This window comes from Gallinula chloropus (assembly GCF_964237585.1).
Source record: "Gallinula chloropus genome assembly, chromosome: 2".
Lineage (NCBI taxonomy): Eukaryota > Metazoa > Chordata > Aves > Gruiformes > Rallidae > Gallinula > Gallinula chloropus.
Window position 1 is genome coordinate 156,405,881 of NC_140086.1, and position 14,887 is coordinate 156,420,767.

The following is a 14,887-nucleotide window of genomic DNA, read 5'->3' on the forward strand; positions in this document are numbered from 1 at the left end:
TTAAAACCGGTAGGATGGACTTAGGGTTTTGACCACTAACTCTTTCCTGTGTGGCTGTGTAGGTGTGTGGGATAAAATCTTGGAGCCCGTTGCTTCTGTTCGAAAAGAATCTGAGATGCTCCAGCTGTTTCCCGGCTATTTGAAGGGTGAAGACCTCTTTGGTTTGACAGTCTCTGCAGTGGCCAGGATTGCCGAATCGGTGAGTCGTGGCCGTCCTGGTTCTTTCTGGATCACCCCATGTGATTGGATATACACATGAGAAGGGGACCAGGAAGCATTGTGGAATGGGGGTTGGACACCGTGATCTCTTGAGGTCCCTTCCAACCCCTACAGTTCTGTATTTCTGTGAAAGTAAATGTGTTGTTACACACAGCTGATGTATAGTTACCTGGAATTATTTTGGTTTTCTTTCTTTCTGTTTTTTTTCAGCTGCCAGGGGTTGAGGCCTGCGAGAACTACACTTTCCGCTATGGCCGAAACCCCTTAATGGAACTCCCTCTTGCCATCAACCCCACGGGCTGTGCCCGTGCCGAGCCTAAAATGAGTACCCATGTCAAGAGGTTTGTGTTAAGGTATTTTGTTTTAATTTCACATAGTACAGCCCAGGGTTTATAGGCTGCTTAGGGTTATTTGTGCTTTCGTCTGCTGCTTACAAACCCTGTCGTCCTTGGCTGTGTATGTGCATGCCCAGATCAAAGGGATCGCTTTGTCGTCTATGCTAGCTGGCTTTCAGTGTCTGTATGTCTAAAAGAATTTTGGATGGGTTGTCGGGGCTGTTTTCGGAGAAACCTTCAGTTTTCCTTGTGTTCTTTCCTGTTACATGCCCAACCCCTACAGGCCTCACACCTTGAATAGCACCAGCACATCGAAGTCATTTCAGAGCACAGTTACGGGAGAGCTGAATGCGCCTTACAGTAAGCAGTTCGTCCATTCCAAGTCCTCTCAGTACCGCAAAATGAAAACCGAATGGAAGTCCAACGTGTACCTGGCACGTTCTCGGATTCAGGTCAGTCCTCATTTTAGGAAACCTCTATCAAAAAAAACTGTGTGTACTTAAGAGATTCTTTATTTTTAGGGATAAATATTTATATAACCTCCACAGTTTCAAACAGAAATGAAAGCGTTTGCAAAATTCCTTCAAGTCTCATCCCAAAATTGGTGGGGTTTATGTGGCAAATCCACCCCCTTAGGTTTATCTACAGTAAGATTTCTTTCTAGTTATCCAGGCCTGGAGATTGTGTGGGCCTGTCTGTGGCAGGGGGTTGGAACTCTGTGATCCTTGGGGTCCCTTCCAACCCAGACCATTCTGATTCTAGTTATTGTAAATCTCTTTAAAAATTCATTTTGTGCAGACACCTAGAGAAAAAGTTTCTTTTCAGCTTGGGGCGGGGTGGTTTAGTGTCAGTAAAATGTCATAAAATCCCAGATAGGGACTATGGAGTTGCACACTGGAAGTATGACACACTCAGATAAAGCTGAGTAGAGTGATGTGAGACTAGCACCAAGAGTCCGATACTCGTTGGCACTTCACCATCACCAGTTGCTTTATGTAATTCTCACAAAAGCTCTGAATTGACCTTGCTGTGTGTGAGCACAGCTCTTGTTTATTTTAGGTTGGACTTAACTGCGCTGACATGTTCCTCTTGGGTTCCTCCATTCTAGTAAGGCCTGCTTTGTTGTTCAGCCAATTCATAATCCTTACCCCATCAGGTATCAGAGGTCTAAGAGAAGCTTTCACACCAAGACGGAAGCCAAGTACGTTTTCTTGCCTCTTAAAACTGTACTGTGGAGCTGGTTCTGTGCCTGGACCGTTTCTTCCCTGGGCAGTTTACCCCTGATGTGCTTTTCTGCAAGTTTTGGGGCACAGGGAGAAATGCAGCGTGAATGTAATGTACCTTTATTGGGAAATTCTAAATCACAACGTGTTTTTTGTAGGGCCTGGGCTTGTACGCTGCTAGAGACATTGAAAAGCACACTATGGTCATTGAGTATATCGGAACCATCATCCGGAATGAGGTTGCAAACAGGAAGGAGAAGCTTTATGAATCTCAGGTATGGGTGTTTTTCCTTCCCCATTTCGTTCCCCTTCCCATTCCAGACCTTCATACAGCAAAACAAAAGCTGCTGTTCTGTTTGATGAGTTCAGGTCCCCCGATTGAGATAGGCTGAGAGAGTTGGGCTTGTTCAGCCTGGAGAAGAGAAGGCTCCAGGGGGACCTTCTAGCAGCCTGCCAGTACCTGAATGGTGCTTGTAAGAAAGCTGGGGAAGAACTGTTCATGAGGGCACAGAGCAATAGGACGAGGGGTGATGGTTTTAAACTAGAAAAGGGGATATTTAGGTTGGATATTAGGAGAAAGTTCTTCACTATGAGGTTGGTGGATCTCTGAAACAGGTTGCCCAGAGAGGTAGTGGAGGCCCCATCCCTGGGGATATTCAAGGTCAGGCTTGATGGGGCTCTGAGCGACCTGATGTAGTGAAGATGTCCCTGCTCACTGCAGGGGGGGTTGGACTTCGTGGCCTCTAAAGGCTCCTTCCAACCTAACACATTCTATGATTTCTTTTCCCGCTCAGCTATCAATGCAGCAGGGTACATGCCAAAGAGTCGGAGTATTGAAACATTGAGTAACTCTCTTGCATCGTGGCCAGATGGTACTACAGGTCCCCTGTCCCGGAGGGCAGGGGGAGCTCAGCAGGCTATCAGGGAATGCTAATTCACCAGAGACTGGTGTTCATGACCCATCTGGTGAGGTCAGGAGATGCCACGTGTGACTCGCACATTCACTCGTGAGCAAGTGGGCAGTGTCTGATCCCCGGAGCAGGAGGACCCTTGGAGGTCACCCCCATGGTGCTGCTTCCTTTGCATCATTGACAGTTACGTACAAATCCCAAGAGTCTCTTTTCCAACTCTGTTTCCAGAACCGCGGCGTGTACATGTTCCGCATCGACAACGACCACGTCATCGATGCCACCCTGACGGGAGGTCCTGCAAGGTGGGTGGCCTTGGAGGGGTCTCTGACCTCCTTTTGGGGGGAGAGTCATCCACGCTCCCCTGCTGGGGGCTGTTTGCCCAGGGCTCGAGTTTGTGGGTTTTATTCTCTGAGCTGGTACATTCAGTCTCCAGACTGTCCCACCGCAGTAACAGCTTCGTCCTCATTAGCTTTCCTCACCCTGGATTATGTGTCATGGCAGCTCTGAAGGAGGAAAATTGTTTTAACATTTGATTTTTCTTGACATGTTCTAGGTCATGACACAGGTACAGAGTAAGATAATGGCTGGAGAGTCAGTGTGTGCCTGAAGCCAACTCGTAGCCAGGTTGGGATTTGCCTCAAGGGATGTATTTGCCTCCACAGTTACCGTCTCAAACTCTCTTTTCTAGGTACATCAACCATTCGTGTGCACCCAACTGCGTGGCTGAGGTGGTAACTTTTGAGAGAGGACACAAAATTATCATCAGCTCCAGCAGGCGAATCCAGAAAGGGGAGGAGGTAGGGTGGACTCACCTTTACTCACCCCTTGCTACTAGGTTCATTCCTAGATACTCACATGATTGCTCCGGCTGGCAGCACGACTTGGTTGTACCAGCTTGGGGGGGGGGGGAGGGACACAACGACACAGGACTGACACCTTATGTTTGCTACACAACCTGTAGTACAGGGCAAGGAAAGCTGTAGTAAATCCCTGTTGTCCATAACCATTCTCCTGTTGTTTCTTCCAGCTTTGCTATGACTATAAGTTTGATTTTGAAGATGACCAGCACAAGATTCCATGTCACTGTGGAGCTGTAAACTGCCGAAAGTGGATGAACTAGAATGCATTCCTTGCTGTCTTGGAGGGTTGCTTGTCCCTAGGAAGAAGTGATGCACATTTTGATTTTGTCGACGGAAAATTGTTGCCTTTTTGAAAGGGGAATAAAAAAGAAAAAAATCACTTCTGGAAGCCCAGATTCCTACTCACTTATTTAATAAGAAGAAAAAAAAAAGAAAAAGGAAAAAAAAAAAAGGAAAAAAACCCACAAAACAAACCAAAACAAGCACCAGAAGCAAGCGGCAAAATCTGAAGCTGACTTTCCAGCCACGTGGAGGTTAAAGTGAATTAACAGAATGGTCCAGCACTTTTGTTTTTGAGCTCACTAAGGAGAAACTGTTTAACTTGGGCAAAGAACCGATGGCTGACCTGCGGGGCTGCAGGTGGGCGTAAATGAATGTAAGACTGAAATCACCAGCGAAAGGGAGAAGTCCAAAGTGCTGGCCACAGCCTTATTTGATAAAGGGGCAGGCCCTCTGATTAAAGAAAAAAAAATTTTAAATAAAAGTAGACACCACTGAACAAGGAATGTACTGAAACGACTTCCTTAGGGATAGAGCTAAGGGAAAAAAAATAACTTGCACTAAAATACGTTTAAATACTTGATTCCATGAGTCAGTTTATTGTAGTTTTTGATTTCTGTAAAATAAGAGAACCTTTTTGTATTTATTATTGAATAAGTGAATGAAGCTATTTTTAAAAAGAAAGTTAGAAGAAAGCCAAGCTGCTGCTGTTACCTGCAGAACTAACAAACTCTGTTACTTTGTACAAAAGTGTAAATATTTTGAGAAGAAAAAGAAAAAAAAAATACAGTATAAAAAAAAAAAATAGTTATTGACCAAATGCTACCAGACTCTGCAGCAGTTGGGGTGCTTCTCTAAAACGCCAATAGGGATGTTACAATATGATCTCCTGTACTGACCGACGTGCGATTACAGTTACGGAATAACCAAAATCTCAGTTCAAAGAGAGGGAGGGAGGGAGGGCAGGAGGGAGGGAGGGAGGGAAGGAGGGGGGTTTTTTATGTTCCCAGCAGTCTCAACTGTGGTCTTCTTAGAACTTTTTTTAGTACGACCTGAAGCCTGCTCCGGGCGTTGTATATTCCAGCTCCGACTTTTGTAGATGTTTGGGGAATTTAGATTTAATTTTATTTGTATTATATTGTTGCATCCCTATTTCTTAAGTCAGGTTTTTTGGGGTTTGTTTTTTTTTTTTTTGTGCTTACAATTTGTGATAACTGTGAATAACTGCGAAAAACCACCCAAAATAGAGGCTGAACGTTGGGGTTTCTTTGGGTTGTTTTAATTTTCCTTCAGCAAGAGTAGTCAAGATGAGGTGAGTGTTCAGCCTACCTTAAATCATGTAAGCGGCATAGAATCACGTAGTGGAGCTTCAGTCTGATACCTTTAGCCTTCTTAAAAGGAAAACAAGGAAAAAAAAAATTAGATGTAACGTGCTTGCAGCTGCAGGACTCTGGCAATAGGGTTTTTGGAAAATGTAATTTAAAGATGTGTTTGTATGGATTGTTTTTGTTTACATTTCTTTAAAAAAATAAACACTGTTTTGTGTTTGCTTGTAGAAATTTAATCAGCATTTTGAACCAGGTTAGCTTTTATTTTGTACTTAAAATTCTGGTACTGACACTTCACAGGCTAAATATAAAGAAAAAAATGAAGTTTTTTTTTTTTTTGTGTGCACAATTAAAGTGGACTGTAAACTGTTGGTATATTCAGTAATACAGTTCTGAACTTGTAATGTATATGGCATGATGTATTTTTATCTTACAAAATAAATCAATTGTATATATTTTTCTCTTGATAAATAGCTGTATGAAATTGTTTCTTGAATATTTTTCTTCTCTTGTACAATATTCCAACATCCTACCAGTATTTGTCCTACAGTTTTTTCTGTTCTGTATAATAGTATCTAATGTTGGCAAAAAAAAATACAAAAACACCACAAAAAAAGAATTTTTTGAAGTATACAGAGTGTTATGGGTTTTGGAATTTGTGGAAACAGATTTAGAAGATCAGCATTTACAAATAAAAATATTTTACATCTATAAATCCTCCCCTGCTCTTTTCATTGGGGTGTCTGGTTTCTGGTTCTTGCAGGATTTCGGTGTCTGCTTCCAGCAGGGAGGAGTTTGTGTTCCCTGCAATCCTGTTTTCCAAAAAAAACCTGCTGGAGATGCTACGGAAGAGGCAAGAGATGGTCTTGTGCTGGTGCTGGGGTGATGATTTTCTTCACAGCAGCTGGTAGGAGGCTGTGGTTTGGGTTTGTGCTGATGGCACAGGGGTGTTTTCAGCAGTGGTCACACAGAGCCAAGGCCTGTTCTGCTCCTCATTCCACCCCACGAGGGAAGAGGCTGGGGGTGCACAAGGACCTGAGAGGGGACACAGCTGGGACAGCTGCCCCCAGTGACAGTATGACATCATGTTCAGCATATAAAGCTGGGGAACCAGAAGGAAGAGGGGGATGTTCAGAGCGATGGCATCTGTCTCCCTAAGTCATGATTATATGTGATGGAGTCCTACTGTCCTGGGGGTGGCTGAGCACCCCCACGCCTGAGATGGGAAGTGGGGTATGAATTCCTGGGTTTGCTCTGCCTGTGTGTGGCTTTGGCTTTACCTGTTAATGGCTGCATCTCAACACAGGAGCTGAGTTACTTTTCTGCCTCTCGCTGTGGCAAAGTGGGAACCAGCTGGGCCAAAGCTGGGCCCCAGTCATTTCCTGCAGTGTGCGCTGTGGCTGCTGGAAAGGGAGGTCCTGGCTGCCCAGGGCTGGCACATGCCTGCTGTGGGAGTTTGGGATGAGGCAAGGGGGCTGGGCTCAGAGCTGGGCTTTGCTCCTGAAGCCCAGAGCAGGAAAGGAGAAGCCAGTCCTGCACCCTGCTAAAGCAGAGGCTCACCCACAGCAAGCAGTCACATTTTGTGACTGCTGACCCGGCTGTGCGGCTGCAGCACTGCACACCCACAGCTCTGGTCAAAAACCATTCACTGCAGAAACAACCAACACTGGCCAAAGTGCTGTCGCTCCCACCTCTTCCTGGGAAGCAGCAGCAGGTCCGGCCGGTGGCTGCACTTGCAGAGGCTGCCTGGTTTGGTCCTGCCAAGCACTGCAACCCCAGGTAGCCCAGGTGTCCCTCTGAGGAAGCAGGGTCTTGTACAGGGACAGGCCACACAAACTGCTCGTTCAGCTGTGAGCAGACCCAGCATGCATCAGTTCTGGAGGAACAGCCCTCCCCTGCCCCGCAGCGGCAATGCAGGATCTGCTGTGAAGGCGACAGCACACAGCACAGTCCTAAGCTGAAGGACAGCTGCTGCTGTGCTGTTTTTTAGAGACCTGAGGTGGCAGGAAGGAACTCACTGCTGTCTGATCACTCCCAGTGAAATGCTTTACCCAGAAGATCTGCTTCAGCCTGTTCGCCTGGCTGACAATGAACCCTGCTTACCTGGTTCCTCCCTGCTCCAGGGCCCAGGATGGAGGCAAGAAGCTGCACATCGCTGAGGGACCACTCTTACCTGCTCTCTTCTCTCTCATGCGCTTCTCCTCCTCCCCAGGGTGGCGGCCCTGGCAGGTGGCTGAAGGCCCAAATGCCACCTGTCACACGTGAGTCTCGCCTCTCTGTGGGAAGATGTGGGTCTTTCTTCAATTACAACATTGTCGTTACCTGCCTCACGGTGCCCAAGTGCCAAGAACCGGATGCCAGAGTATTTGCACAGCTGGAACACGTTGCTGCTGTCCAAGGGAAAGGGCGCAGCTGTCCTGGCACTGCCATTGTTTGACTCGCAGCTTCCCCGCATAGGCAGGGTGCTGGGGCACGATGAGCAAGGGCAACGTTGCTAAGGCACAAACACGCCCAGTAAGAGCAGCTCGGCTGCAGCAGCTGCCACACACTGATGAAGCATCCGGGGCTGAGGCAGGAAGTCAAAGAACGGTGAACAGTGGAACAAATCAGCTTGGGAAGGGGAGGAAAAAAACTCAGAGGAATTATCTGTCAAACCCTCCAAGAAAAGAGGAAGAGAGAGAAAGGGCTGCTGTGAAGAAAAAGTTGTGAAAACCAAGGGAGACCCAAATCACGTGACCGTTAGTTTCCATCAGCCTCGTAGCTGGTGCTCTCTGGTCCTACAGCTACAAAGAGTAAGGCCATAGGGGTTAATACAAAAATGGTACTTTATTTTAAATGCAGCTACTGCCATGAGTCATCAAAATAGACTTTGTAATAGTTACTTTGTTTTAAATATGAGGTGACGGGCTGACAGCTAAGAATTTAAACTATGTGAAATGTCCTAAAAACTGTAAATTAAGAGAACTAAATTTAAATATTACAAATGACAATTCTCAGAAGGGAAAGGGGAATAAAAATATTTTCCAGAAACAGTAAAATAATTTGGACAGTAAAACCATACTAAAACCATAAATTGAGGAGATGCTGCACACGAAACACTGAAGAGGACTCCTTCCTGTCATTGTCATTTAAAAGATCCACAAAATTAAAATCTCACAATTTAAATTACATTGCTCTAATAATCTCTCTTACTTAAAAACAGTTCAGTCAGCTGGGACAATCCAAGGAACCGACGATAAATTGCACTTCTACATGTTCTGCAGTGGGGCTGCTCCTGTTACCGCTGCATCTGCCCAGGGACCAGTGGCCATGAGGACCTTGCTGTGCACACAGCTCTTCATAGCAGAGTAGTTGTAAAGGGTCCTTGCAGCAGTCAGGCCATGTGTAGCAGCTGCAGGTGCCTTGCAAAGCTCTCCACAACGACTTGATATCATGGCTACGGGGGAATCAGGTCTTGGCTTAACGCTTCCCCAGCCATGTCCTTGCTGTCTCAGCTCTCAAAATGCCACTGCTGAGGAAGGGACCCATCACAGATGGCCATGGCCACGTACCCTTTGTGGCTGAGTGGATCTACCACCTTCATGCACTGCCCCACGGAGACCTGGTAGAGGCGGTTGTTTTTCTAGAGGAGACAAAAAGACAGTTGGGATCAATTTATCACAGCTTCTGTTCTACTTCAGTGTCAACCTGGCACTGGAACTGCTGCCTAAGGGGAGGGGGTGCTCTTTCCTGACGAGCAAGCCCTTCAGCAGCCAACCCCAACAGTCCAGACCCACAGCACCCATTTAAAAGCCAGAGTGCAGCACTTGCCGTAGCCACGTTCACACCCTGAAATGAAGGCTCACGTGTCCTTACAGGGACCCTGTATGGATTTTTACCCCACAGTCTCTTCACATGTGGAGGGATGATCAAAGCCATTCCCTGTGGCACAGCCAGGGCCCTGCTCCACATCTGGACACACCTGGGCAACGCCGCTGCCTCATGCCCATGGGCTGGGGAGCTGCCACACCACATGACAGGCCTGTGGTGCACAGGGTGTCCCAACCACCAGGGCAAGGCCAGGCACAGCCAGGCAGGAGAAGTGAGAAGGAAGCACATCCTTCTCTTTCTTTCCCCCAAAGACCCTGTCGTTGCCCCCACTAGCCCCTCGTTGCAGGTGCTCTGGGCTGCTTGGAGCCTCGTACTGTAACTGACAGAGGAGAGCTGCCCTCACTCTGCTCCAATGGGTCACATCCCTAATGTATTCCCCTTGCTCCCCACAAGCCTTAGTGGACCTGAAGAGCCCCAGCCTGCTCACATCCCTCCCGTGGAAGTGCCCCAACACCTTCCATTTGCCCCGCCACCCACCTCTGAGAACTCTCCAGCCCTGATTGAGCCTTTCTGACAGGCAAGCCACAATGATGTGAGGACATTTTCCTCCTTCAGCTCCTATTCCCTTCCTAACCATCCTGATATTTGATTCACTTTTTGTTGTTGATCATTAACAAGCACCAATCTGACACTCAGAGGTCCCACCCTCTGCACCCCCACGGCAGTGGCCAGCTCAAGGCCACGTCTCACACACAAAGCCCGGGCTCTCCTCCACCACCACCACAGGCACCACCTGATGGGCACACTGAGCTTCATGGCCGTTCTCTGAGTCTTGCAGATCTTTGCCCACCAACTCAACCCAAAGAACCCTGAATAACCTTTCATCCACAGCAGAATGTTTCAGCTCGCTGCTCCCTCTACCATTTGCAGCCGTGGCTGTGGTGCTGCTGGATCAGGCTGCAGCAGAGCTGCGAGATGTCTCTGCAAGTCAGACATGCACAACCCTGGGCTCATGCAGTATCTGCCTCTACCGCCATCCATCCTGGCCTGCAGCAGCCTTCCTTATCTGACAAACTCCTGCTGCCCACGAGCAGCGAGGTACAAACCCCAGATGATTTACACAGGACTGTCCTGGAAGCACAACAGGCAGTTCTGGCAGTGCCCTTCTTGGTGTTCAACTGTATCTGTACTACAGACTTGCTGCTACGTGGAGGGCTGTGAGGGAGCAGCTGCTGAGTTAACGCCCAGGAGCCAAAGGCTCAGTTTTGTGAAATCAGCCACCACAGACTCCTAATGATTAAACTGAGGCAATTACAGGGCAGAAGCAAGTGCAAGAAAAGCTCCTCTGTCAGTCCTCAGCTCAGCCCTGCACACCTGCAGGTGTTAAGCAGGAATTCCTGCATGAACTGCTCCTGTCTATTCATCCTGCAAACAAAATGCTGCAGGGTGGATTTTATTCTTGATGGGGTTGCCCTGTGAGCCACAACTGCTGTGGGTGGCTGTGCCAAGCAGAAAGAGGGCAAAACAGGGCTGTGGAAACCTTTCCTGTGCTGCAAAGGAAAGGGTGTGCATGTCCTGGAGCTCAGTGCAAGTCTTCAGGCTGAAATGCAGCCACTGAAGCCCGTGTAACATTTGTTCAGGCTGCCTGGAGTGTGGGTCAGGCACAACTGACTTGGTACATCGAGGTTCAGTTACAGTTACACTCAACCCTGATGCCCTGTTAGTGTTAATGCCACTTGCTGAGATGTTAATTACAAGCAACACACACTCCAGACACTGCACTCACCCCGAAGGTCCACTGCTGAGAGCCGCCGGACCCGTGGCACTTCATGAGACGAGGGGGGTCGGACGAGCGAGTTTCAGAAACATCCAAGCAAAGGAGATTATTCAAAATCAGCTCATGATCTTCATTGTAAACCCAGACCTGAAAGCAAAGACAGACATTTATCCCAAAGTTTCAGGGCAGGTGCCTCGAGCCTTTTGTTCAGGGACAGAGAATCATAAGGGTTGGAAGGGACCTCGAGAGATCATCGGATCAAAAAAGAGGAGGAGCTTATCATCTGGCTGGGAGAGAGGTGCCTCGCGACCCCCGCTGCCTCTTCACTGCCCTTTTCCAGCCACCAAAATGCAGCTCAGTGCTCTATAGCCTTCCCAACACCACACAGAGGCACTACAAGGACCCTCAGGTGTTCCCACTGTCCAGGCAGCTGAGCAAGATAATCCGAGTGGTGAGTCTCAGAGCCAGTGACCAGCCACGCCCTGAGTCAGCCATGAAGCCAGGCAGCAAACCTCCTTATCCAAAGGTGATCATTTAGTCACAAAGGAGGGACTGGTGGATTGCCTCAGCTCTGGAGAGCCAACACAAGGGCCAGAGAAGGATGCTGCATGCCATAAGCACACAGGAATCCATTTCACATTGTGCTCTGGGTCAGCTTGTAGATGCTGAATGATGAGAAACCAAAACCAGATGTGTAGCCTGCATTGGTCCTCAACCTGGTCCTTGGGTCCTACTCCTTGCAGCTGGTGGCCTTGTGCTCAGAGATCTTCACTCAGCTGATGATCTGACACACAGGTGCTATAAAAACTGCTGATGCTGCTCTCCAAGGAGTGAGAGATCACTGCTTTGCCATTCCCATGCTGAAACTATGTGCTCCACAGCTGATGGGTTTCTGTCCTCCTCTGCCCCCCAGGCAAACAGCTTTTGCCAGCTGTGCCATCTGGGGGGGAGACCAGCCCTCCCCCATCACACCCACTTTGGTTTAGCTGAACCAACAGGAAAATGTGTTGATTTGGACCTCAAGAACCTACACAACATCCTAGCAGGTGGGAACTGAATTCAGCCCCTCTCTGGGGCCCACCTGTATAAAACAAGGACACATTGGTTCACATTTGCATCTTCACCTGCATTTGGGTTCCTGAATTTACATGACACCACAGAAGCTTCTCTGCTACCACGCTCAAAACCATCATTGCCTCTAACAAGAAGCAAGGACACACTCAAGCTGTCAGTCTGCCCTCTCCCACATGGTAGTTGAGCAGAAACAGGCATTTTTATTGTTGGCATTAGTGTGTCAAGCACCTTCTGTTGCTGCAGTTCATGCCCACACTGGCCCTCGCTGTGCTGACTAAACCCTGTGTTGGAGCAAGGGATGCCTGGCACAGGTTCAGGGAAGCCAGACCATCAGTCTGGGGTAACTGCAGGAGCTGCTGGTCCTCCTTCCCTCTTCAGTGCCTTCAGGCCTGCAAAGTCCTGAGCCAGCATCAGCTAGAGGACCTGGAGCTCTGACAATCAACAGAAGAATCTGACCCCTGTACCAGAATGGAAAGGCATGAAGGCACTTTGGTGCTTGCACCTCAAAATATCCTGGTTTAGGAGAAAATATGTGAAACCTGTACCTCTAAGTGCAGGAAAGACACCAAGATGACCTGGCTAAATGCCAAACCACAGCTCTTCAGAATGCAGAGCAGGGTCCCTGCAGTGACACAGCCCCTGGGCAGGATCTCCAGCCCCTCTGAATGCTGAGAAGGTGATGGCATAGCTGGCCAGGGTCTTGCCCTGCTGTCAGGCCCAGATCCAACCCCAGGGTAGCATGTACAAGCCTCACTTGCCAGCATCAAGTCCCTTCCCCTGGCTGCTGCCTCTGTGAGCAGGAATTAAGCCCCTCAGAACCTCACAAGAAGCCCATGTACGTAAATACAGGCACACACCAAGTTCTGCTGCCACACTCTTCCTCCAGCCCCACTCTCAATTCCCACAGCTCAGTGCTGCAGTAACCATGCCTGTCCTGTGATCTATCACTGTCTTCACTGAGCCAGCATGAGCTTCACCCTCAGAGTACAGAACATCAAACTCCAGACAGAAAAGTTTGACAAATAAATCAAATTCCTATTTGATTGTTTTCTCTGATGAAACTAAACCCAGACTTCTGGGGGGAGCTGGGATTCAGGATGCTGCCTCAGTTGGGCAGCACAACTGAAAGCCTGCATCTCATTCATCAGCACCAGGACCATAAGGAAGTGCAGGCACTGCATTAGCATTCACCCTAACCCCAGGCATCCTGAGTCTTCTAAATACTTTGTCTATTTAAACCCTGCCATGAGAAAGCAAGCATGACAAGATTAAAGAGGAAGAGAGAATGGAGAAGTAGCAGGACTTGCCAGAAGAGCATTACTATTGTAAGAAGAATGATGATGGAGCCAAATCTGAACAGAGGAAAGTGGTATGGATCCAGAGAGGACTGCAGTGACAGAGGAGCTAAGCAATGGTGAACACACAGCAGTGGTTAAATCCAGTGTGGTACTTCTCCAGAAAGGCTACATAAAACAGGTCAAATTAATTTCAAACTAATTATGTGCTTGGTGTAGCAAACAGAAGGAAGAGGGAGGGAAAAAAAGGCCTGGGTTTGAGACATGTTACAGTACTAACTTCAAATTAGAGTATCAGTATGAACTTGGAGGTTACTAACAGATTCAAGCACAAGGGAAGCAAAGCCACCCCATGGAGTTTATTTTTGGTATGTAACTGCAAGCCTCTGCACACCCCAAAATGCATTAACTACTTTACTGCTGAAGGCTAGAAGGAGAACAGGCTGTCAGGACCAACAGCCCTGTATGGGACAGAAACATCTCCTGGCAGTCAGTACCCCTGGTATCTGCAAGGAGAGCAAACTGCTCGTTTTCTGTTTGTCCATGAGTCACTTGTGCTCATACTCAAGCATGATATCAAAAGTCTATGCTCAAGAAGGTGGGTGTCTAGGATTTATACCTCAGCTCTGAGCGATGTTTTGTTTTATCCCCCTATGTATTCTTTACCAAAAAAAGATTTTTTTTTTAACATTTATTTATTTAACAAAAAAGGTGCAGGCTATTTTCACCCTGCATCTGCTTCCCAACTTCTCAGGAGAGCATCACTGCCAGAATTTGGTTTCTAAAACTGGTGTGGTGCCCAGGTCCCACCAGAGAGGAAAGCAGCACCTTCAATTGCTAACAACTGGCCTGCTCCACAGGTCTAAAGGAAAAATCACTGACCACTTCCAATTGAAGTCAAAGTAAAACCACTAGGCTGCAATTAGAATATAACTAATTGTTTCTGTTTTCAAATAAAACCTTAGCAGCAGATGTTACAGAAAAACCTCTGTTCATAACGACATTGATCCAGTTCTGGGTTATAAATGATTTAATTTGGTGAATGCTGTAGGTTGGCCTCCTAGCAGCTCTTTTTCCCTGCTGCTCAACACAAGAAGCAGGATCAGAGGAAAGGCACAAGGATCCCTTCAGGCTTGGAGTGTGGTGGCCCATTCATCTGCTAAGCAACCCCCTTCTGAGGTTCTAGATGGTCAGGGAGCATCTAGAGATTTTTTCTAGAGCAAAGCATTTCAGGGTGGGCAGGGCTCAGATGTTTGCCCACGTCTCCCACCCAGAGTCAACGCTTTCACCTTTGGCTGCAGGGGCAAAGAGGTCCTGCTTGTGCCTGGTTCAACCTTCTACAGCAGAGGTGGGACCCCCAGATCTGGGGTAAACATTCTCAGGGCCAGAGCAAAGCCAGCACCTGTATCTTCATGGTCACCTACAGACAGATGCATAGTATGTGCCAGAGTAGGTCTTGTGGACAAAATAAATTGGCAGGAGGTCCAAAAGTATAAACACTCCATTGGTATAAACCTCTTTTCATGCAGGTGCAGCTTAGGAAAAGAAGTGGATTTTTAATTTAATCCCCACAAAAGGTCATTGAGACTATTTACAGATTACTGAGGCTTCCTAGGGCTTCCAGCACTTTCAGGATTTTATTTCACCCACATTTAACACAAACAAATCACCCAGTCTTCTCCTGGACTAATTGCTAAGGCAACTTCATTAATCTCATTTACATACAGATAGATATGTAGGCACAGGGCTTCTCCTGCACAGCTAGAGGAACAGTAT

General features: G+C 47.6%; 2 protein-coding genes across 3 annotated transcripts in view; one reads left to right on the forward strand and one right to left on the reverse strand.

Annotated features, from left to right (window-relative positions):
* KMT2C (lysine methyltransferase 2C) overlaps positions 1-4,017 on the forward strand; it is a 195,976-nt gene extending 191,959 nt beyond the window's left edge. Inside the window, exons 52-58 of the mRNA XM_084279900.1 lie at positions 63-199; positions 430-572; positions 838-1,006; positions 1,936-2,052; positions 2,917-2,990; positions 3,377-3,485; positions 3,716-4,017. Coding sequence (XP_084136026.1) covers positions 63-199; positions 430-572; positions 838-1,006; positions 1,936-2,052; positions 2,917-2,990; positions 3,377-3,485; positions 3,716-3,808 — 842 coding nt within the window. The 3' untranslated portion in view covers positions 3,809-4,017. The remainder of the gene's footprint in view (positions 1-62; positions 200-429; positions 573-837; positions 1,007-1,935; positions 2,053-2,916; positions 2,991-3,376; positions 3,486-3,715) is intronic.
* Positions 4,018-7,927: 3,910 nt separating this feature from the next.
* The window catches only part of GALNT11 (polypeptide N-acetylgalactosaminyltransferase 11), a gene marked incomplete at its 5' end in the record, with an annotated part of 36,970 nt that continues 30,010 nt past the window's right edge, over positions 7,928-14,887 (reverse strand). For both annotated transcript variants that reach the window (XM_084260848.1, XM_084260847.1), the window contains 2 exons: positions 7,928-8,777; positions 10,752-10,889. In XM_084260848.1, the coding sequence (XP_084116974.1) occupies positions 8,646-8,777; positions 10,752-10,889 (270 nt within the window). In that variant the 3' untranslated portion in view covers positions 7,928-8,645. The remainder of the gene's footprint in view (positions 8,778-10,751; positions 10,890-14,887) is intronic.